Source organism: Erpetoichthys calabaricus, chromosome 18 (assembly GCF_900747795.2).
Source record: "Erpetoichthys calabaricus chromosome 18, fErpCal1.3, whole genome shotgun sequence".
NCBI lineage: Eukaryota > Metazoa > Chordata > Cladistia > Polypteriformes > Polypteridae > Erpetoichthys > Erpetoichthys calabaricus.
Genome location: NC_041411.2, coordinates 624,168 through 646,101, shown reverse-complemented (window position 1 = coordinate 646,101; position 21,934 = coordinate 624,168). Strand labels below are relative to the sequence as shown.

The 21,934-nt window shown below is 51.7% G+C and overlaps 1 protein-coding gene across 1 annotated transcript; it reads left to right on the top strand.

Moving 5' to 3' along the window:
* The first annotated feature begins 797 nt into the window (after positions 1-797).
* LOC114669230 (transcriptional activator MN1-like) lies at positions 798-20,606 on the top strand. The gene is made up of 2 exons (XM_028825427.2): positions 798-6,133; positions 19,719-20,606. Exons 1-2 carry the CDS (start codon positions 2,581-2,583, stop codon positions 19,898-19,900), a joined length of 3,735 nt encoding a protein of 1,244 aa, XP_028681260.2. The 5' UTR covers positions 798-2,580; the 3' UTR covers positions 19,901-20,606.
* Positions 20,607-21,934: the final 1,328 nt, after the last annotated feature.

The following is a 21,934-nucleotide window of genomic DNA, read 5'->3' as shown; positions in this document are numbered from 1 at the left end:
CTGTGAGCTTTTGTGCGTGGCCCCTAGGTGGCACTGTGTCCGTTTGGTAAAATCTCGAAGCCCGTCTGCCGGCCGTCAGAAGCGCAAGTTCCTCCGACAACCGGCACCACAAGCGGAAGGGGGGCCCGGGAGTGACAAGAGAGACGCCAGTTGACTCCCACGTCCCTAAACGGACAGCCAGTGGACGATGCGAGATGGACACGGACGGATGGACCGGACGTGATATAGACACTGATGGACTGCGGCACCTGAGTCAGGCGCATTCTGACAGGAGCAGAATTCAGCAATCCGTCAAAGAAAGTCGGCCCGTAAGCCTGTCACTTTACTAAGTAATAATTTCCATCTCCAATCCCATTTCTTTTCTGCTTCTGAAATCTCTGAGCCATCAGCAAGGAGGATAGTTCACTTGAAAACTAATTACATAAAATCAATATTTAATCACAGCCCGGCATCCTGATCCTGGAGGACAAAAAAAAATCCTTTTAAAAAAGAAGTCAGAGCGCTGCAATATACAAATGACCGATTTCTTGCCAGTGTTCACGTGCTCTGTGTGCCAGTGGCTGCGCGGGTGCCCCCGTGCCTCCCACCCTTGCCCATTTTCAGTAACCCACCCGTCGGCTTTTTTTTCCTAAGTAACATTCAAGTGGATGGTCGTCCACGGCGAAGTCCACCTACGCGCACGGGCACCTGGTGAAGTTTTGCGCCGCCGAACTTGCGAGAAATGCATCCTTGACGGAGCCGAGTTCAAGCGTAGGTCAATTGGTAAAATCTAAGAAGGGGATCAATAGCTGGACTTCTTGCAGCTTTAAAGCACGTTACTTGGATTATTCTTCAAGTATATTATTTTTCCCGATCGCACATACAAAGAACCAATCAGACTATATCATTTCAAAGACTCGTCTCTTTTACGCCTAATTGCAGGATAGATTTCATCCCCAGCGGAGATCAGAAAGGTCTAAACATTTTAACTAAGATTATTGGAATAAATATTTCATAAAGACGAGAGCACATATTAAATTACACCTATTGATTTAGGAAGCAGGGCGCAGTTGCACTTCATAATTGGTGCGTTAAGGAGGCGCTGGCTGAGCGGGTTTCACGCGGAAACGAGGCGGAGATAACGGGGGCTTCTTTTTGTGCCCCGTCCTCATGGTTTTCTAGTTCTTGGGGTGACCACTCACGTGCTTTGGGCCACTCACGCGGCGATGGATTCCCGGCCGGCAGGCGGCGCCCTCGTCACAGTCGCGCTCGCTTTTGCGCGAGAGCGATCGATCAGTCGGGCAGGCGACACCCAAAGAGACCCCCTCGCAGAGTAAACACAATTATGTAAATTAGGCCATTAGAGGAAAAAAAGAGAGGCGCTAATCTATTTTCAAAAGCGAGCCGGTCTGGCGCTGTAAGGAAGTCAAGTGTGAAAGCAAGCAGGGATTAGCGCAGTTTGGCATCCCGGGAAGAGCAAGCCGTCATTTGGTTTATCTAAGTGGGCATGTTTATTTTGGATAATCCTAATGCGAAGATCTTGAATGAATTCAGCGCGAACATGAGCGGTCAAACGTGGTCACTGGCCAAGAAGAGCTCTTCTCGGCGACAGTGGCGCGCGCGATCGAGCCACCTTAAGAGCTGGTCCCGCCTCCGGAGGCGAATGCATATCTCTGATTGGTGAGAATCTAATGGCTGAAATTGATTGCCGAAATGCAAAACTTGTTGCTGATCTCAGAGAGAGAGAGAGAGAGAGCGCGAGTGAGCGAGGCCCCCCGAGCTCACACACTCCATTCCTCCTCAGAAAGAGTCAAGAGGGGGAAAGAGCAAACGGAAGAGAAGCGCGGAATACGAGAGTGCTGCCTGAACGCGTGATGTGAGCCAGTGTCGCTCCGGAATGGCCATCTAAGTCGTCTGTCCCTCCGCTGGCGTTTCACAGGGGCTTTTCTGTTTCTTTTGTTCTATTTTCTTTTCTTTTTTGGTGGTGATTACTGGATCAACAGAAGCAGAGCCGATACCATAGACTACAGCATAGCATTGCACGCATGAGCTGGACGATGGACACCTCGAGCACCGCGTTCACATAAGAGCAGAAGCGCTGATCTCACCGCTCATTCGGAATACTAAAGTTGATTTTTTGACCTTCTGGGCATTTGGGCATCCAGCAGGCACAAGGGAAGCTACTCGGGACAATTTTGCAGAGAGCGCGTGACAGCACGGAGCCCCTCAACTTTACCGAGCTCGGCTCCGCATCGGACCGCGGCGACTCCTTCACTTTCCATATGGGAATTTAAAACTGGCCTCGGATATCTGAGCTCCTCGATCTGCAGCTTTGTGCTTTTTTTTTTTTTGCTTTTTTTTTCCTTGTGGCATTCTCTGGGATTTGCACCTCTTACGGACCCTCAACTCATCCCCATCGGACGAACCCTTTACCCCGGGCTGGCAACTTTTAAATCCGGCGCCGCACTATGTGAGCGGCATGGTGAGTCGGCTACAAGAGTTTTGCGTGTGGGATTTTTAAGGGCGCATTTCGGGACACACGGACAGGACAGGACAGAACGAGTGCCGGCGGCTGTCATGCGGTGTTGATGGTGGCCGAGGATGTTTGGGCTGGAGCAGTTTGAGCCTCAGATCGGCAGCCGGAACGTCGCACAGGGGGAACGCAGCTTTAGCCAGCCAGGACTGAACATGAGCGCTCACTACAAGAGCCCGGCTTTCCACCCCGCCGGCCCTTCCGTGGCAGCCGTGGAGGCGGGCATGGGCGGCCTGAACGAGCCCCCGATGTTGGGACTCGGCATGAACCTCAACGGAGATCAGTACTCCTTTCACGCCCGGGGCCACTCGGACATGCACACTGGTGGACTACAGCAGCCCCCGCCGCCGCAGCAGCAGCCGCCGCCAATGCACGGCTTCTTCAACGGTCAGCAGCCTCACCACGGGCATCAGCACGGCCACCACCCGCATGCCCACCAGCACCACCCGCACTTCGGCGGCTCCTTCAACGGCGCCGATTCCGGGGGCACGTCCTGCCTGCACGGGGGTCGCCTGATGGGCTACAATAACGGAGGCCTGGGGCCCCAGCAGAACTTTGCAGAAGGCTTTGAGCCCATGGCTGACAACCCAGGGGCTGGTGAAGGCTTTGGGCAGCCTAGGCCTAACAACATGTCCGAGTTCCAGCATCACAACCCCCAAGCCAGCGGGCACAGTGTGCCGGCTCCGTGCCTCCCACTGGACCAGTCGCCAAACCGGGCCGCCTCCTTCCACGGGCTTCCTTCTAATTCGTCCTCGGAGGCCCATGGCCTGGAACAGAGGAGGATGCCAGCCCAAGCTGGCGTGGACTCGTTGGAATACAGTTACCCTGCTGACAACCCCTCTGGGCATTTTGACATGCCCGTGTTTTCCCCGTCAGATTCGGATACCCAGCTCCCTCACTATGGTGCCGGCAGGCAGGTGCCTAGCAACTTTTCTGGCAGCCCGGTTATGCCAAGGGCCCCGGGCATGGCAGGCATCTCTAAAGTCCACACTCCGCAGCACGGCATGTTCTTCGAACGGTATGGAAACGGCAGAAAGATGTCTGTCGGCATGGAGCCCGGCGTCAACAGTAGGCACCCATTAATGCAGCAGCAGCAGCCACCGCCGCCGCCGCCGCCTCAGCAGGCCAGCCTCCTTGCCAGACAAAACTCCTGCCCGCCGGCCATCCCCAGACAGCCCCAAGTGGAGCCCGCTGCTGCCAACCCAAACCTGCAGGAGAACGGGGTGATCATGCCAGGTCAGCACAATCAGTTTGAGTACCCCATTCACAGACTGGAGAACAGAAGCATGCACCCCTACAGTGACCCCATGTTCAATATGCAGCAGCAACAGCAGCAGCCGCCACCGCCGTCCCCTCAGCAGCCCCCCAACCAGAGACTGCAACACTTTGATGGCCCTTATTTGAATATGGCCAAGAGGCCGCGCTTTGACTTTCCAAGCAACCACAATGCTGACAATTGTTCTACCTGGAATAACATGCACAACCCGGCGGGCATGGAAAATCACTTGTCTCCGTCTGCATACTCGGGGCTTCCAGGAGAGTTCACCCCCCCTGTGCCGGAGAGTTTCTCACAAGGTCCCCCTCTGCAGCACACCGGCTCCGAGCAGCAGTCTTTGCAGCAACGCCAAAACGCGGCCATGATGATTAAACAAATGGCTTCAAGGAATCAACAGCAAAGAATGAGGCAGCCCAGTCTCCAGCAGCTGGGTCACCATGGCGATGTCACTCAAAGCAGCATGGTGCACGGAGGCCAAGTGGGCAGCCTGCCTCAGCCAAACTTCGACAGGGAAGGCGGGGGAAGGATGGCCGCTTTTGACTCCCAGAACCCTCACATGCCCCCAGAGAACACCTGGTTCCCAGGCCCACACCCTCCGGGGGAGATGCTGCCACGCCGGATGGGCAGCTCTGGCGTGCCGGGGGAGGCGAGCCCGCACGAGATGGGCATACAGCAGAATGGCTCCAATATGCTCTTCCGCTCTGCCGTGAACGGGATGGGCATGCAGGAGCCGATGAGGATGCCGGGGGACGGACACGTTCAAGGCCTGCACTCTCCGGGCATGCACTCGCAGTTTGGGCCCAACATGGGTGGCCTTTCGCAGATGCAGTCTCCGGGGACGGGGGTAGGACTGCCAGGTGCGGCCTCGGACCGCAGGCCGTCCGACTTCCCCGCACCGCCCGCGGGCTTCTCCTTCGGAGGGGCGAACCGGCCGGCGGCAGCACCCCACAGCAACCCGTCCGGGGTGAGCGCCTCTCCGGGCAACTACCCTCCGCAGTCGGACTTTCAGCCAGGGCAGCGCCCCTCTGTCAGCAAGCTGGGCGCCCTCTCACTGGGCTCCTTCAGCAAGACCACCGCCAAGGACAATGTGTTTGGGCAAAGTTGCCTGGCCGCCCTTTCCACCGCTTGCCAAAATATGATTGCCAGCCTAGGAGCCCCAAACCTCAACGTTACGTTCAACAAGAAAAGCCAAAATGAGGGCAAGCGAAAACTGAGTCAGACGGAGCCGGACGGGAGCAGTGCCAGTGCACCAGGGGGTGCTAATGGTGGCGCAGGGCCCGAGTATTTCCAGCCCAGCGCGCCCCCAAACAGCCAGATGGCAGGTACTGGTAGCGGCGCTAAGCCAGCCGGTCCGGGTGGTCCAAGTCAGCCTGCCCCCGGGGAAGCCAACCTCTCCCCAAACTACACTATGGATGCTGCTACGGGGAATGATGGGAAGCCCCCCACGGGGAGCGGGCGAGGCAGGGGGCGGAGAAAAAGGGACAGCGGCCATGTGAGCCCCGGAATTTTTTTTGACAAATTTTCTGCGGATAGTGGGAACCCGGGAGTGAGTCCCGGTCAGCAGGGCCCATCGGCGAGCGTGGGGGAACGGGGCCGGAGCACCCCCCACGACAAGCCCCTGACATCCCCCTCGTGGGGCAAAGGAAGCGACCTGTTGATGGGTGACCAGCAGGACCTCATGTCCTCTTTGGACAGTGGCATCCAGAGCGTGACGAAATCGGACACGAGCTCGCCTCATGTGGACTTCCCGGATGACGTGAGCACCCATTATGGAAACGAGGACGAGGTGTCTTCAAGTTCGGACAATGTCACGTCTAAGCCGAGCAGGAGCCCCCTGGTCACCGGCTCCCCAAAGATGCAGAGGGGGGACCACGGACTAATCGGCGGACAAAAACCCATGGGGCTTGGCATGCTCAATAACTCTACCTCTACGGCGGACAGCTATGGCCTCAGCAGCACTGGGGCCGGCCATCCGGGCACACCGGGCATGGAGCAAGTCCGTACCCCATCAAGCACATCAACACAGGACGAGATTCACCCGCTGGAGATCCTCCAAGCACAGATTCAACTTCAGAGGCAGCAATTTAGCATATCGGAGGACCAGCCGCTCGCCATGAAAAACAAGAAGGCCGAATGTCCTGCTCAGAATGGCGACAACGAGCTGGGCAACTGTGGCACGGATGGCGGCAAAAATGCCATGAGCACCATCGACCTCGACTCTCTGATGGCAGAGCAACACGCTACCTGGTATATACCCAACGATAAGGCACTGATGGAAGGCCAAGAGGAGGAGAAGGCCATGGCACCATGGGAAAAGACCAAGCCTCCGAATAACAGCAAAGAAGGTAACTCGGGTGGGCATTACATGGGCATAGTAAGCAGGGCTAGTGACACTATGGACACAGGCCAAAGGAGCCAGCTTAAAGGTGCTGTCAGGGCACGCTTGAGCAGTCCCTCTGGGTGCAGTGTCACCTTCTCCAGAAAGGTGACAGGGAGCTAATGGAGCAATCAGAGGGGCATGAAGGCCTTGCAGGCTGCCTTTGGCAAGAGTGGCGTTAGATGCCATCTGTATGGCACCCTGTATGTCCCCAGGTGCCATGTGCTTCTTTCAGAAGTTCAATGAGAATGGCTGTGCACATGAGAGAAGTGGGGGAGTGAACACCATAATTGGTATGTGGGTACCTGTAAGAGTTTTTGAGTGTGTGATGGGGTGTGCTAGACTGTATGGACAAGTGGAAAGGACAGTGTGTGTGTGTGTGTGTTTCGTGTCATGTGCCAGAGAGAGTGAGTCCAAAGATTTACAGAAGCACAACAATGGTGGGCTGACTGCACATCTGCCTTTGGCTGTTCATAGTACACTTAATATACAGACACATACAGAATACACGAGCGTGCTGGAGGTTCACACCTGTGCCCATACGTGTGGGTTTGTCTCTCATTGTTTATGGCGCTTGGAAAGGTAAACTGAACTCTGTGGTTTACTGTACATTGAGAATGATATCTGATTCATATACAGTGTACAGATGGGGGTGCGCATAGACTTGATAGATGGGTGCGCATCTTTATAATACAGAAAAGGTGTGTGTATTATATAATATAGATATATGTATATACTGTAATATATATATATATATATATAATATGTATATATATGTGTACTGTACATATGTATGTAGATATTTCTAGATAATGATAAATATGAGTGAAATAAAATGTATGTGTGAATATATATACAGTATATATATATATAATATATATATATATATAACATATATAGTGTATATATATATATATAATGTATATGTAATGTAGATTTTTAGATAGATAAGTATGTCTGTGTGTGAATATTCCATATGTAATAATATGAAGTACACATGTTAAACTGCGTGTGTGTATATATACATATATATATATATATATATATATATATATATATATATATATATATATATATATATATACTGTATGTATGTATGTGTATATATATATATATATATAATATTTTTTTATTTTTTTTTTATATTAAATATTTCTGCAGCTCTGTCAAGAGGTCAGAGGCGACCATTTATATGCAGCATGTTTTCTGTGTGTGTATGCATGCAGTGGACACGACACAGGAATAAGCATATTTGCAGTGTATGATAACTGTACATATACAATGTGTAACGCTGGTGTTTGTGTAATTGTTGTAGTCATATTTCACATCTCTACGTGTATTTGCTTTCTTCAGTCCGCCCCCTGTACAGTGCCGCTCTGCAGATCGCGCTCCGATCCCTCCTTGTATGCCAGTCTAATATTCGCTCTTTGTGTTTCTCCCCTTCCCTCCGATGCACTCCTCTATCGGCACATCCTCACTTGCTTATATTTTACCCTAATTTTGCGGGGCTCCTGTGTTTTTCTCGGCTGTTATTTGCCGGCCCCTTCGGCCCGTGCGTGTTCTTTTCCCTGCGATCGCGCACACAGACACGCGGCGGGTCCTCCATTCCCAGTCGGCTGGAACCCCGGCGTCTCTCCGGCGCAGTCGCTCGTGTTTTGCCAAAGTGATTTCTTCAGGTTTTCGTGTTTTTTTCCCCCGATAGTTTGCCAGTGGACGTGTAACTCGATCCAAAACGCCGTTCCGTTTGCTGCAGACAAGAGGGCTGTGTAATCGGCAGGAGGTGATCGGGGGGCTTATCAGAGGGTCCGAGAGGCTAATCATTGTTTAGAGCGCTGGTGGGAAACAAACACGCGGTGAAGTCGGCGGGGAGAGGGAAGTGGGGGCTGAAACATTTTACCATTTTGACTCCTTAACTTCTCTTCCCTTGTGCCCAGTGTCACACAGACCCGTAATGAGTGACAAGGGGTCACAGGCGGCCATGCGCGTTTTTTTAAGTAAAAACTAAGTAAATAGGAGGGGGTCGTAAGGAGGGACACCTAAAACAAGAAGTGTGAGCTGACCAGAGCCGACGGAGCTTCTTCTTTGTCTTTTATTTTACAAAAAAAAAACATTGTTTTTGTTCTTTATTATTATTATTATTCGTACATATATTTGTTTCTACTACCATTATTGTCATTCCTTTTATTGTTCTTATTATAATTGTTACTTTTGTTATCATTATTATTATTATTATTCCCGTAGTTTTTGCTGATTTTACGATTGTTGTTGTTACCATTATTATTATGGCCCATTTTTCAGTTATTATTATTATTATTATTATGGTGAAGGTGGTGTGACGGCTCCCGTTTTGACGTTTTGCGGCCCGTTTCTGTGCTGCTCTTTTCTCTTTGCTTTGTTATTTTGCTGATTTTATTGCTCATTTTTTCTCTTTGCATTGTACTCGCCCTCTTTTATTTAAGTGCTTGCTCTTTTTATGACAGACTTAATTATATTTTCTTTTTTTCCCCGTATTTCTCTCGACTCACAAAGTCCCGTGTATTTCGGGTTTAGACCGCCCGACCGGAGTGCTGGTCGTGTCCACGCCGCCGCCGCAGTATTTCATTTTAGTATTTTTGACATTTTTTATTTAATAATAATACATTTTATATATACAGCGCCTTCATTTTGTTTTCTGGCCAGACCCGGGCGGCCGGCCGGCCATGTTCCACGTGCCCGTTCTTCCGATTATACCATACCCCCAATTCTGTCCGGTCCTGCGGGCCTGGCACGGATCGTGAGATGGCCGAGGGTGAAGTTCATGTCGGGACGGTGCCTGGCGGTCTTCCTCGAACTTGTGTCTCTTAAGCCAAATTCGCAGGGAGTCCCAACAGGACAAGTCGCCCGTCCGTCCGGCCGGCTGGCATTAGTGGTAAACAATCGTGTAAATTACCTGAACATAATGGGATTAAAGTGCTAAGCAGGCTTAGCGAGGACGACTCTTTGGGGCGTTTTGTTCACTGAGGAAATTCCAATACGTGTGTTAGCGCGACGAAGAAGAAGAGGAAGATGAAGAGGAGGACGGGTGGGACCGACAAGCCTGCCAGGCGCGCACCTCTTGCGGTTGCTCTGAGGAGATCGAAGGGTGGGTTTGGGGGGTGCGCGCCTCATTTGCCGTGCACGCTTTGGTGGGCTCCAAAGCCGCCTGTCGGAGCGCCTAGGTAGCCCTTTGTTCTGCTCTGGGCTCGGGGAGGGGGGCGGCGGCGGTGGCCCGAGTGTTTAACATGCAGAGCGGGCCGCGGGGGCGCATCAGTATTCCCGGCGCCTTGTCTGCTGCAAGGACACAAATTGGTTTGTTCGGGCCTTTCTCCATTTTCAAATGGGAGTCGCGCTCGAGCATCTTTCGTGGCCCGCACTGCCCGGGCCGGCCTGCAGCCCCCTGGACGTACACAATCCCGTACGCCCCCTATAGCCCCCCCCCCAGCTCCGGCCGCACACAATCCCGTCCTTATTCTTGCCTCGCAGACGCAGCCGGCCGATCGATAGCTAGTTAGCACAAATCACAGGCGCTGTCAGGCCGGCCTCTAAGTGCTGCCGACAGCGGAGAACGGCAACGGGGGGGGGGGGGGCACATGGGGGCAGGGATGGCTGGAACGGGCGTGGGGTGGTCCGCTTGACAGCCTCCTACACGCAGGTCACCTTATTGGGGTCATCATGCGAACTATAAAGCGCCATGCACCAGCTCGCAAGTAACGGCGCAGACATCGTGACTACAATGACCAAGAGTGGACAGCAGAGTCGGGCACCGAGGGGCTTGAAACCGCGGCCCATCTCGTGTATCTCACTCGCAGTGTACGGGGTGGGCAACGCCTGCAAGGACCTGAAATGGAGGAATGAAGGCACGAAAATGGACAAGTCGGAGTGAGTGAATAACAAACCCCCGGACACCCTTCACATTAAAACACGAGGCGCAGAACAAGGGAATGGAAGTCACACAATCGATATTTGAGACTGGCAGTCGCTGACCTGCCTGCGGCGCTCATGGTCGAGTGGCGAGTACCCAGGTGTGAATCAAAGCAGCCCCCGCGGCTCTTTGCTGCCCCCATTGTTCAAACTGTACAGTAAGGCGTCCCGTCCGGGCGAGAGAATGACGAATATTACGGAAAGGCCGAGCGGATGGGCCTGCACGGGCTCTCCGGATTTAACGGGCACTCGGCGAGGACGCGCAGCATCTCCGGGTGGTCTGTGGCCGCCTGCGACTGGGGGTCCGGGACAAAGCAGGGGGTGCGGGTTTAAGACGAATTAAAAAAAAAAACAACTCAAAGCAGGAGAGGAGCAAACAGGAATAGAGGAATAGCGACCGAGAGAAAGATGGCGTCGGTACGTGCGAGTATATATGTGCGCATACAGAGGGAAACATTACTGTGTGTGGATATATCCTGTAAAACAGAGGAATAGTAATTCTGTACATATATACAGTAATTATACAGAAATAGTAATGTGTGTGTGTGTGTATAGACAAACTGTAAATATATAGATATGTGTACTGACTATATGCATGTGTATTTATATACGTGCATATTTGAAATAAAACATACACAGATGTATAAAGAATTATACTGGTATATGTGTGCCTATGTACACAAAATTTGTTACATGCATATATTAGTTATACACTGAAGCGATATATAAACATATCATGTAAAACATACAGTGTATATACACACACATACATATAGGCAAAGAAATTCTATATATTTATATACACTGTATTTAAGTATACAGTTAAATGTATTTCTAAGTATACATATGCATACTTAGAAATCTAGATTTGTGTGTGTATGTTCTACACATATAATAATGTAATATACCATATGTGTGTGTATATAAATATTACACAATTATTTGTGTACAATGCATATGTCGTGCGTGTATACTTTGTACACATATATACATATTACACTTGTGTGTATATATATATATATATATAAATTATAATAAGTCTATATTTGTATTGTGTGTAGTTTGCATCCTCTATACACACAGGCCCACACCTCCTGATATGCACATATATTTTTATATATATAATTAATTCCATATATCTATGCACACCACTTTAAATCTTTTTCCATATGTGCAGGTTTTGCACCCCCGCTAAGGTTCAGAGTCCCCGTTTATTTCGTTTTATTTCTCTTTCAGTCGACTCTGCGCAGTTCGGTTTTGCTGATGTCCAATCAGCCCGTGTTTGCGTTTCGGTTAGAATTAAAAAAATAATAAAATAAAAGAAGAAGCCGAGCCGAGCCGAGCATCCCCCCCCCCCCCCCCCCCCCCCCCCCCCCGTCTCTCAGACGATCCCGCCGTGCCTTCCTCCGGCCTTGCAAGCCGCCACTGGCCCCGCAGTCCCTCGCCGCGAATTCCGCGCATTGCTGAGGCCCGCGAGTGGCGCTGAAATGTAAACACCTGCATGCCACGCTTCACTTCCCGGGGGTTTGGGGTTGCTGGGGGAGGGGGCAGTGCCCGCGGCCGGAAGGCGCGGCTCTAACGGTGCCAGGTGCGCGGCACGCAGGCAGAGCGGAAGAAGGGAGCGGGGGCCACGGCGCACCTCCACACGCACCTGAGGAGAGCAGACGGCCGCCTCGGGCAGCACAGGTCACTGCTGTGGCTACGGCTCTGGGTGCGCAGGTGCGCCATCGCGGTGACGGAATGAAACTCAACACCTCCCAGGTGTCGGCGCGCTCTTTTTGTTTTCGTTTTTTTCTTTCTTTAGTTTTTGCAGGTACAGGATGTGACTTCCGATGAGTAACGTTTTATTTATGGAATGCATCCTGATTGCACGTCTACTTGTCAAATCGTCAACCTGAAAGACAACCTGTCAGCAAAGACAAGCAAAGGAGCGCGCACACACACACACACACACACCTGACGGGGCTGTTTTATAGCGCCTTCTACTCGAGTGGCACGAGACTCACGAGACCTCGTCGGGAAATACGCCTGAGTCGTCCATGTCGGGGTCTCCTCCGCCCTGTTACACCTCCTGTCGCTTCATGGAGCAGCCCATTTTATTTTATTTTATTTGACTTTGCCTTGTTTTATCTTGCTTTACTCTATTTAATTAAATTTTATCCACTGACGCGGGTTTTTGTCAAAATTGCGAATCAAATAAATGACCGCTAAAGCGACCTCCTTCTACCTGCCGCTTCTCGTCACGTCCCTTCCCAAATTTTCAGCCTCGGCCGTCCTCTGCTATCTCCTTTTCCCCTCTCAGGTCGAGCGCAGCTTCGTGTCCAAAACCGGCTCACTTTCAACGTCTGGCATGGCAAGGACACCAAAAAAGGAGAGGAGCGCGATTTGAATGGAAAAATGGGGGATTCAGCCTCGGCGAGACCCTCCAGCGATCGGCCGGCTGTGTTTGCCTGCCGTCCGGTGAAAGTCAACTAAAGCGGAGCGCCGAGAGGACAGGGCGCTAAAACTGACACCGTGCGGGACTTTAAAGTCGCCTTAGCTCATTTATAACGCTAGTAATGACACAATAAAATACGGAGCGGAATAAGTGATGATAGTAACGAATAATAACGGAAAACAAACTGGACTGGAAGAAATCATAATAATAATAATAATAATAATAATAATACCATTGACATTCTCATACCCACTTAATCCAAGGCAGGGTCGTCGGTGTGTTGTCGCGCTTGTCCTCCTACTTGCCTGCAGTGCAGTGCCGCCCAGTCCAGGGCTTATACTTTTAGCTGGACCAGTGCTGCCAACTGGGCTCCGGCATCCCCCGTGTTTTATATTAAAAATCAAAATAGACAACAATAATACTGGTAATAATCACGATGCTCCCGCCATTAATATTATTACTTCAGTAGCAGCGCTATTGCGGCTAAGAAGAACAACGAGGAGAACAACCGTAATAATCCTCCCAATCACACTAGTCTACTAAAGTAGCACCAGTAACAATAATATTAATAATAACAACGAGAAGATAAGAAAACTACAAATCCTATTACACCACCAATAATATTAATCATCATCATAATCATCATACCGACTACAGTTTGAAATTGACTGAGAGGCTTTGCTTTTTTACTTGCTGTTCTTAGTGGTAATAATAACAAAAGGTGTTGTTATTAATAATAATAATAATTAATAATGCTACCATGTACAGCCATGATGTCAACAGATGTTTATTATTATTATTATGACTGCTACTTTAAACTGTAGCATTATTTTTATTATTAAGAACATTCTGAAAACAACCCAATCCAGTTCAGAAGCTCAGTTCTGTTATTTTTATGATTATATGTAATATTAGTACACTGGGGTGATGATGATGATGGTGGTGGTGATGATTCTAGCAGCCTGCTCTTCTACAATTGTAACTGCACTCCTCACCCAATCCATTTCAGACTTCCAGTACCATTATTATTATTATTATTTATTTAATCATTAATAGTATTAGAATGAATTGTATTAGTAGTACTGGGATTATTATTATTATTATTATTGTTATTGTGCTCTTCTTCAATTCTAACTGCCCCTCACATGAGTATCTGCAATTCAGACTCCCGTGATATTATTCAGATTTTTATTTTATTATTATGATGATGATGATGATTACTATGACAGGAACATTTTATTCTGCTCCTACACCGCCATTGCCTTTATTTTTGGTGTGATGATGATGATGATGATGATTCTTCTGATTTCTTCACCCCTCTGTAAGCTCCGATCCCCCACCCCACCGTCTTTCATGCCCGTCTTTCAGCTCCTTCTCCATGTCCTAAGCCCTGTTTTTCCTCTTTGTGTGCCCTGGTGCCGAGCAGTGATGGTATCTCTGGTGGGCCACTGCCCTGCTTCACGTGTCACCTCCGATGATGGACACTGTCCCTTCTGTCCCCTGATGCACGTCCTGCGTGTCAATTTCCTTCCTTTAAACAATGCAGAGTATGTAAGATGGCGCTGGCTTTGTTAAGTCGTCATTGCTGATGGCCTGCCATGTTGAATTCTCGATGTCCTCCGTGCTCGCTTGTCGTCTTCTGTGGGGGCTGTGATGACCGCAGGCTGGTCCGGCTTTATTCTGTGCCAGATGCGTGTCCCTCTGCTTTTCATGATCCCCATTTAGGGCTCGGCTGAGCCAAAGTGCAGGTGGGTGCTGTGGGCCAGTTGGATTAAATGTGGCCTTGGCATCTCAGGCTTGGCTGGCGTTGTCCCTGTCTGTGTGGATTTTGGATGTCCTCCCCATCTCCTGGACCCTAAAGCTATGACGCCGAATGTGTGCCCTGCAGTGGACTGGCATCTCATCCAGGGGGTTGTTGTTTCCCACTCTGGATTGGAGTGCCCCTTCATGCTGCAGAGGTGAGGACTGGTGGTTTGTTTTGGATGGCTTGACGCTCCTGTGATCCTGACAGGTGGCAGTGCCCACTGGCATGTATCAGGTCATTGGTGTGCCTTCCTCTGTTTTTTTTGTTTATTTTTTTTTTGCCAGTGTCAAAAGCCAAATAATTGAAACTAAATTTGTAATTTAATCAAATTTGAATGAGGACCCCAATCCCTGCGTGTCCCCACCTGCCGCGGTCCTGCCCGCTGCTGCCCGTGCTTCATGTTGTCACTTCAGCCAGTTAATTTGTCCTGTCAGCTTTGTTCACACCTACAAACAAACACGCGGCACACCGGTGGGCAGACTGGCCGCCTTAGGCACCCTCCACACTCCCCCAACGGTGACCCATGACTGTCCACCCACCTGTCACACCCTCTCCGTGTCCCTCCTTTGGAGGTCCTCAGTGTTGGCTTCTGGGACCTGAGGATGCTCTCCAGCGCCCCTCGTGGTCCATCAAATGGTCATGTTATGTGGGCAGACATTTGGGAGACGGCGGGCAGGAGGAGACAGAAAGGAGCCAGAATAAGTGTCGCCACGCAGTCGACGGGACTGTGCAGAGCCAGCGGGCACTTGGGGGTCAGCGCTGACCTGTGACGTGACCCTCGGACAGCAAATGACTGTACTGACCGTTAGAAAGGCACTATATAAAGTAAAAGTGAACTACACGCTGGAGTGTTTAAAGGAAAAAAAATGAAGGTGGCAGAACGGCAAGAGGGGAGCCACGGTGTGTGCCCAGTAGGAGTCAGGCCAAGCCCACTGGTGTAGAGATGTAACTGGCGAGAGTGGCGCAGTGGGTGACCCACCTCCTGAGGTGATTGTGTGCTTTGATGACCTGTCGTGAGGTGACGCCCACTGCGACTGTCCTGAACTTTTTGACCCCTCGTCATTTGGAGGTGGATGAGCCCCCCCCCCCCCATTGTGCACTCCCTGTGAAGTGAGTGAGGTGGGCAATGATAGACCCCTGTGAGTTTGCTGCTGGGACTCTGAACTGCTCAGGCTGGTTAGGAACACGATGGCTGGCAGTGGCTGGACCCATGACAAAGTGCCATCTTTGACATTCACTGGCAGCTGCTGCTGCTCCTGATGCTGGCACTCCACCTGGCTGGCCCACCCTTAGTTTAGGTCCGAGGGGCTAAGCCACATAAAGGTGTGCAAACAGGTCAGAGTTAGAAATATCGAAAGCCAAACTGGTCAGGAAATAAGAGTAATGGGTATGAATAATGATCCTGTACTGGTGCAGCAGGCTGGCACCACTTTGTCGAAACGCTGGTAACTTCGAGGGGGGCTCACGTGGCGGGTGGGCAGCTCCTCTTTTTGATTTTCACCTCCACCTGGTCTTTACTTTTATTCATTTTGGGTGGTGTTGCAGCTTTGGCCATGGGCACTGATTTCAGCTGCCGCTGCCCCCGCCCAGCCCCCCACCTCCCCACCATGGTCACTGCGGGTTGCCAACGCTCAGCTCGTCCGCTTCCAGCTGTCAAGGAGTTGCCAGGAATGACAGGCGAGTCGCCGGAGCGTTGCAGTGCTGCTTATGAAAGCCCTGAGGAGACCCCCAGAGAGGCCGAGGTGCGCCTGCGCGATGGGGGCTGGGGGGGGTTTAGAGGCGCCGTCCAGGAACTGACATGTGACGCGTCTGACAAAGGCGCTACATGGGCTTAGACGGTACACATCAGTGCTGAATGGGGTCCAGTGGGTTCAAAGATTTGGCATCTGCTGCTAGTGGGGGTGCCAGCCTGGTCACCACACCTGTCGATGGAGAGTTCAGCTTCACCACGTTAAGGCACTATATACTGACTTGTGCCAGGGCACCAAGCGGGTCATTTTGTTTGTGCCACAAATGCGTGACCTGAATGAGGCCGATGCCCATTTATGCCATATGTCGGATGGAGTCGGGCGCTCTATGCCCTGTAGGCCATCCTGCAGAGTGCTGATGATTGAAATGGTTCATGTTGTCTCCTTTGTCATGGCCTGGCACTGTCTTTGCCAGGCTGCTTGGCAGGAGCGTCCAGGACGCCCATGCACCTGATCACTGTGAAGAGTTAACGAGTTGAGATTAAAACGCCTCGTTATGTCATCCCCAGGAGCGATGGCTGCACATGATTACGATTTATTAGGGCGGCCGTAAATCACGTTAAGCATTTTAATGTGTAAACGACGGCGCGCTTATGTTTAACATTCGCCGTGTCTGCCTTGGCGAGGAGCGCTGCGAAGCTGACACCTCACCCTCATGAGGCGCCTGTGGAGGGGGTGCCCACCTTGGCCATTCTGCGCCAACTCTCCAGACCTGGGAGAACAGGAGCATCGTGTTCTCCACTTTTTCACTGGTGACCTTCCATTGGTGCCATGGAATGCCACTCTGCTTCTTTGTGATGCTCTCACGATGCCCGAGGGTCTCCCCTTCATAGACTGAGGGCTATTGAGTGGGCCGCCTGACGGTGCTTTTGGGCCTCTCACCATAGATGTCTTGGCACACACAGAGTTGTGGACATTGGTGTGGGTGTCTCTAATGCCATCTACTATCTGCTTGGGGTGGGTGGCACTGGTGTCAGACTTCTGGGTCCCCAGATGCTGTGTGTAGTGTACCAGACTGCTGGGTGTCCCTGAAATTTGCCTTGGTGGCTGCGATTGCTGGGCTTAAGGGGAGCAGTAAGATCACCTGGCCTGGGCACTATGTTTGATATGTGCCATTTAATGCCCATTGGTTCTCTGGCACCATTTGTTTTTATTCTGAATAAGTTGGGACCCATTTCAAAAGCACAAAGGGGAAGGTGACATTTGATACGGGGACAGCCTTTGGAAGGTCTCCTGCACACCCTCATGGCATGCATGGCGCCTTGGGTAGAAAATGTCCAGAAATGGGGGCAGCCACGGTGAACTGGTGACACCAGGGGCACCTGACTTGTTTGATGGCCGCCAGCTATGTCAGTCCATTTAGAGCCCGGGCCCCTCGGAGCAGATGTCACTGTCTGAGACGACTGACAGTCGGGGGGCCGCACGCCACCCTCCCTCCCATTGGCCGCTGTTTCTTTCCTTCCTTTTTCCTGTGAGATCTTCCAGTTTCAGAGAAATGAATCTGGAGAGGCAGTGACTGCAAGTTGAGGCCAGCGGGGATGACGTCTGCCAAAGAATGGCACTGTGTGGTGACACGGGCATGGCACTGCGTGGTGTGGTGACACGGGCACGGCACTGAGTGTGTGTGTGGTTAGCGTATTCTTTTATCATTCTGTGTGCTGTCATTCATTTACTGACGTGTCAAGTTGTTAAATCAGACGGGCAGGTGGGCACAGGCCAGGCAGACGGACAGACAGACACAGAGCCGAGCTCAGGGACTGTAAAAGAGGCGGATTAATTAGATAAAGGAAAATAAATCAATAAATCAGAGCAGAGCAATGTCACTGTGTGTGTGACAGTGTGTGTGTGTAAGTGACTAAAGAGGAGCACACGTAGGACCCTGGCCGTGTGACCCGCTGTTGTAATATGTGTGTGTGTGTCACCTGGAGTGATAAATGTGTGTGTCTATATATCCAGCATGTCGGCATGTGACACCCGGACTGCTGCATGCATTTCTGCGTACACACGTTCACGTCGGATGTCCATACGTGTGCTGCTAGGCGTGTATGTCACCGATGACATATAATGCAGTGTGTGTGTGCGCGTCCGTGTCCACGTTTGTATGATAAGTAAGCTTCAGGGGTGGCCAGTCATAGCATCATACACACACATGGACGGCTGAGGCCAGCGCCAGGGACATCTCCAGACCCGCTAGACAGACACACACGCATCGGGGCCCCCGTTGACTGGCGTTTCTGAATGTCTGCACTGAGTGCCCGTCACGTCTCCTTGATGCCATTTGTCTTGTCTTTAGTGATTCTGTGAATTGACTTGCGGAGGAGAGCAGGGTGCCCAGGAGACGATTTGCCGTTCTGTTGCGTTAGCCCCCATGGCGTCCAGGCGAGTGCTCACTGACTTGTCGTCCCACCACCCAAAGATGTGCAGGTCAGGTTGACTGGCATCCCATTCAGGGGGGTCCAGACTGCTTGTTTGGAGTTGGGGAGCTCCGCCCCAGCCCTCCTTTGGCCTCTTTGAGCTCCACCCCCTAGCCACACCCTCTCCCATCACCTCTCTACAGCATGATTAAGCAACAATGTAGCAATGCCTTCTGGGAAAATGCAGGCAAAAGGAAGGATGATGGGTGGAGCCAAAACACTGAGGGGGGGGTTAGGGGCGGTGCTTCCACCAGGTGATAACACATAGTGGACAGGCTGAGGAATGAAAAGATCAGCCTTGAAGGGGGTGGCCATGCCCCCCAGGTTCTTGTCTGTCTCAGTGCCATGCACCTGCCAAGAAGCCACTTAAAGGGCATTAGGGGCGAGTTGGCACCACACTTCTACAGAAGTACAGCTGCTAGATGGGTCAGCGTCCAGCCCAGTCTACTGCAGTCACTCAGGGGCCTGGAGTGCTGCTAAACCCTAAAGTGGTCCATTGGAATATTCTAGAACACTCCTGGGGTCTCGGCCATGCAAGGCTCCCACACGAGTTACGTCATCCAATCGAGATGCCCACTCCCGATGTCCCTGGCTTCTCTTTTTAAGGCCAGACCTCGTGGACAGGTGCCAAACAAATGCAAGGACCTCGTCTTTCTCCACGTCGTCCATGTCAGCCTCAGAGCTTGGCGATGTTGCCACTGGCCCCTTGGACTGTCAGCTGATGCCATAAACCTAAAACGTCACCTGAGGTCCGCAACATAAAATGTGGCAGATTGTCAATGCTATCAGGTGATAGTCGGCGTCAGCGTTGGCCACCACTACTTTGGGCACGTGAGGGCAGAAGTCAGAGACTTGGCACTTGTCCCGTCATCTCACCCTACACCTGCAGTTCCACTGGCACACAAAGTACTGTGTTGAGGTCAAACATCAGCCATAGTGGAGTCCCGCGGTCACCAGACGGTGGCTGGCAGAGAGCTGTGTGCACCACATGACACATGAACACCAAGCCGTGCCACCCAGGTTGTACATGATGCATTTGGGAATGGGGCACTGGTGGGCGCCGGGCAGACTTGGCATGCTGGGTTTGTTTGTAGGGCTGGGCTGGTCGGTCGGAGGTCGAGTGGCCCCTCCAGGTGGACTCGTCCTGTGCAGCTCCCCATTTTCTAACCTCCTCTCTTTGTCTTCTTCTTCTTCTTCCTCTCATTTCACAGTCCCAGAGCACCAGAACAAAACGCCCGCCGCTGGCCAGAACGGCAGCCACCTGCAGTGCCTCTCGGTCCACTGTACGGACGACATCGGCGAGGCCAAGGCCAGGACGCCAGTGCCAACGTGGAGGTCGCTGCACTCGGACATCTCCAACCGGTTTGGGACCTTTGTGGCCGCGCTCACCTGATTGAATGAATCTCGTCTTTAAAAAAAAAAGGAAAAAAAAAGACGGCGAATGGAAAAGAGAGACGAGCGAGTGACAAGGGACGGGGGGCCGGCCGGCTCTGGCGTGGCGTGGCGTCTGGACCGGCCACCTCCACGGCCTTTTGTCATGTTCTTCTCTGATTTTACTTGGGCGGCGTGCGTCACCAGTGTTGGGGCTCCCCCTTACCGCCCGCCTCATCTGACGGACACGTGGCGCCTTCCTCCTGCTCATCGTGGAAGGAGCAGACCGCGCCACTCGACGTCGTCACCGAAGCCCCTTTTCTGTCTTTTGTCTTTGTGGGCCTTGTCTCATCGCATCGAGGAGGGTGGCGGGGGGTCCACGAGAGCTCAGGCCGGCGCCCTCCCCGCCCCCCAACGCTGGTGCCCACTACTGTCTCACCGACTCTTTTCTAAGAAGCGACAAACGACGATCTCGGTATTGCACATGTAAGATAAGAGAAACTTTGCTGTGTGTTAGGCAATCTTGTACTCTTTGAAGCCCCTTTTGTTGAACTTGCTTTGAAATGACGGGATGGAAGGCCGAGGGGGACGTCTGGCTGACCGCCATTCTTTTTTGTTTTCTTTTTTAAATAATCTGTAAAGTGCAGTCTTCTGTATTCATGCATATTGTATATATCTGTATATGTTTTATTGAGCAACTAAATAACAATAAATATGATGTCAATGGTGCCTGCCGCCCGCGTGGCTCACTGCCCCTAATGTAGCGCCTTGCAGGGGCCATCTGGGCTGAAGCTGGGCTCCTCTTAGGGTCAGATTTAGCACAACACCCCAGCTGGTCCCTGTTCCACAACGACGTGGCATTGAGTTTTGAGGTCCGACCGCCCACCGCACTGTTTGGGCACTCGTGTCTCTGCTGCTCTGTGCAAAGAAGATCTTTGTAACGTTTGGTGTGACGTTTACTCCTGAGCAGCCTCCATGTGTCCTCGTCTTCTCGTGGAAGAACGGCTCTGATTGCCTTCATCATTTCAAACATTTTGGTCAGATCAGCTCTTCAGACCTTCGTCGTCCTCCTCGTCCTTCTCATCTGGACTTCCTCTAGTGCTGCTCTGTCTGTTTTAAACATGGAGGCCAAAAGAGCGGACGGTGACGCCTCTGCAGTGCAGGGGTTAAGGTCTGACCTCCCAGGACTCGGGACTCCAGCGTCATTACCTCTTGGTCTCCGTCCAGTCCTTCAGGCCTTCCTCCTCGCTCGCTCTCCGTGGTCCTGAAGGAGCCCCCTCACTGGCCCTTCTCTGGTGCTGCTATGTCTTTAATGGAGCACCAAGCTGCACATGGCACGCCAGATGAGACCCCCCTGGACTTGTCATGCGTATGTTGGGGGCCACTGCACAGCCCAGCATCTCCATTTTGTTCAGCTCCTTCAGTCTTTCCTCCTCCTCCTCCTCCTCCTCCTCCTCCTCCATGGTGCTGAATCCTCCAAGCTGCTCTGCCCAGGACTCTCTCTGGTGCTGCGGTGTCTTTTTGGTAATCTGGAGAGCAAAGCCACCCTTCAGGTGGGGCCTCCTTTGACGTGAGCTCCACCCATCAGGGTGCCTGCTGTACCCCATACTCTTACTGACCCACTTCAATCATGCCACACGTGCACACACACCCAAAAACACGCACAGACATGTCATTCCATCTTCATAGACCCCTTCACGATCAGGGGCACTGCCAAGGACTAATACCTCACCTGCCCCATCCTCTTCACATTCCAGTGGGCAGTAAGTCGGGCACCAGCCCATCACCCTCTCCCACTTTTCGGCTCCTTTTCTCCTCCCACTTTGCTGTCCATTGGCATTGCCCAGTATTTCGGCCCAGTAGATCCAGGATTCTCCAGCAGTTTTTGAGCTGGCAGTTGGGGTCTTCATGATGGCCCATTCTGAGTTGGTTTAGGATTTCTTCGCCCACCAGTCCCAGTGCTCTTGTGCAAAGTTCTGCCTTTCATATTCATTTGTCTGTTTGGCCAAGTGTGCGCCACCCAAGCAATTGCTCAGTGAGTGGTAGACGTATCCTC

Coding starts and splice junctions, on each gene's coding strand:
- LOC114669230 (XM_028825427.2), top strand. CDS start 2,581: ATGTTTGGGCTGGAGCAGTTTGAGCCTCAGATCGGCAGCCGGAACGTC. Junction 6,134..19,718: donor TCCGAATAACAGCAAAGAAG/GTAACTCGGGTG, acceptor CTCATTTCACAG/TCCCAGAGCACCAGAACAAA.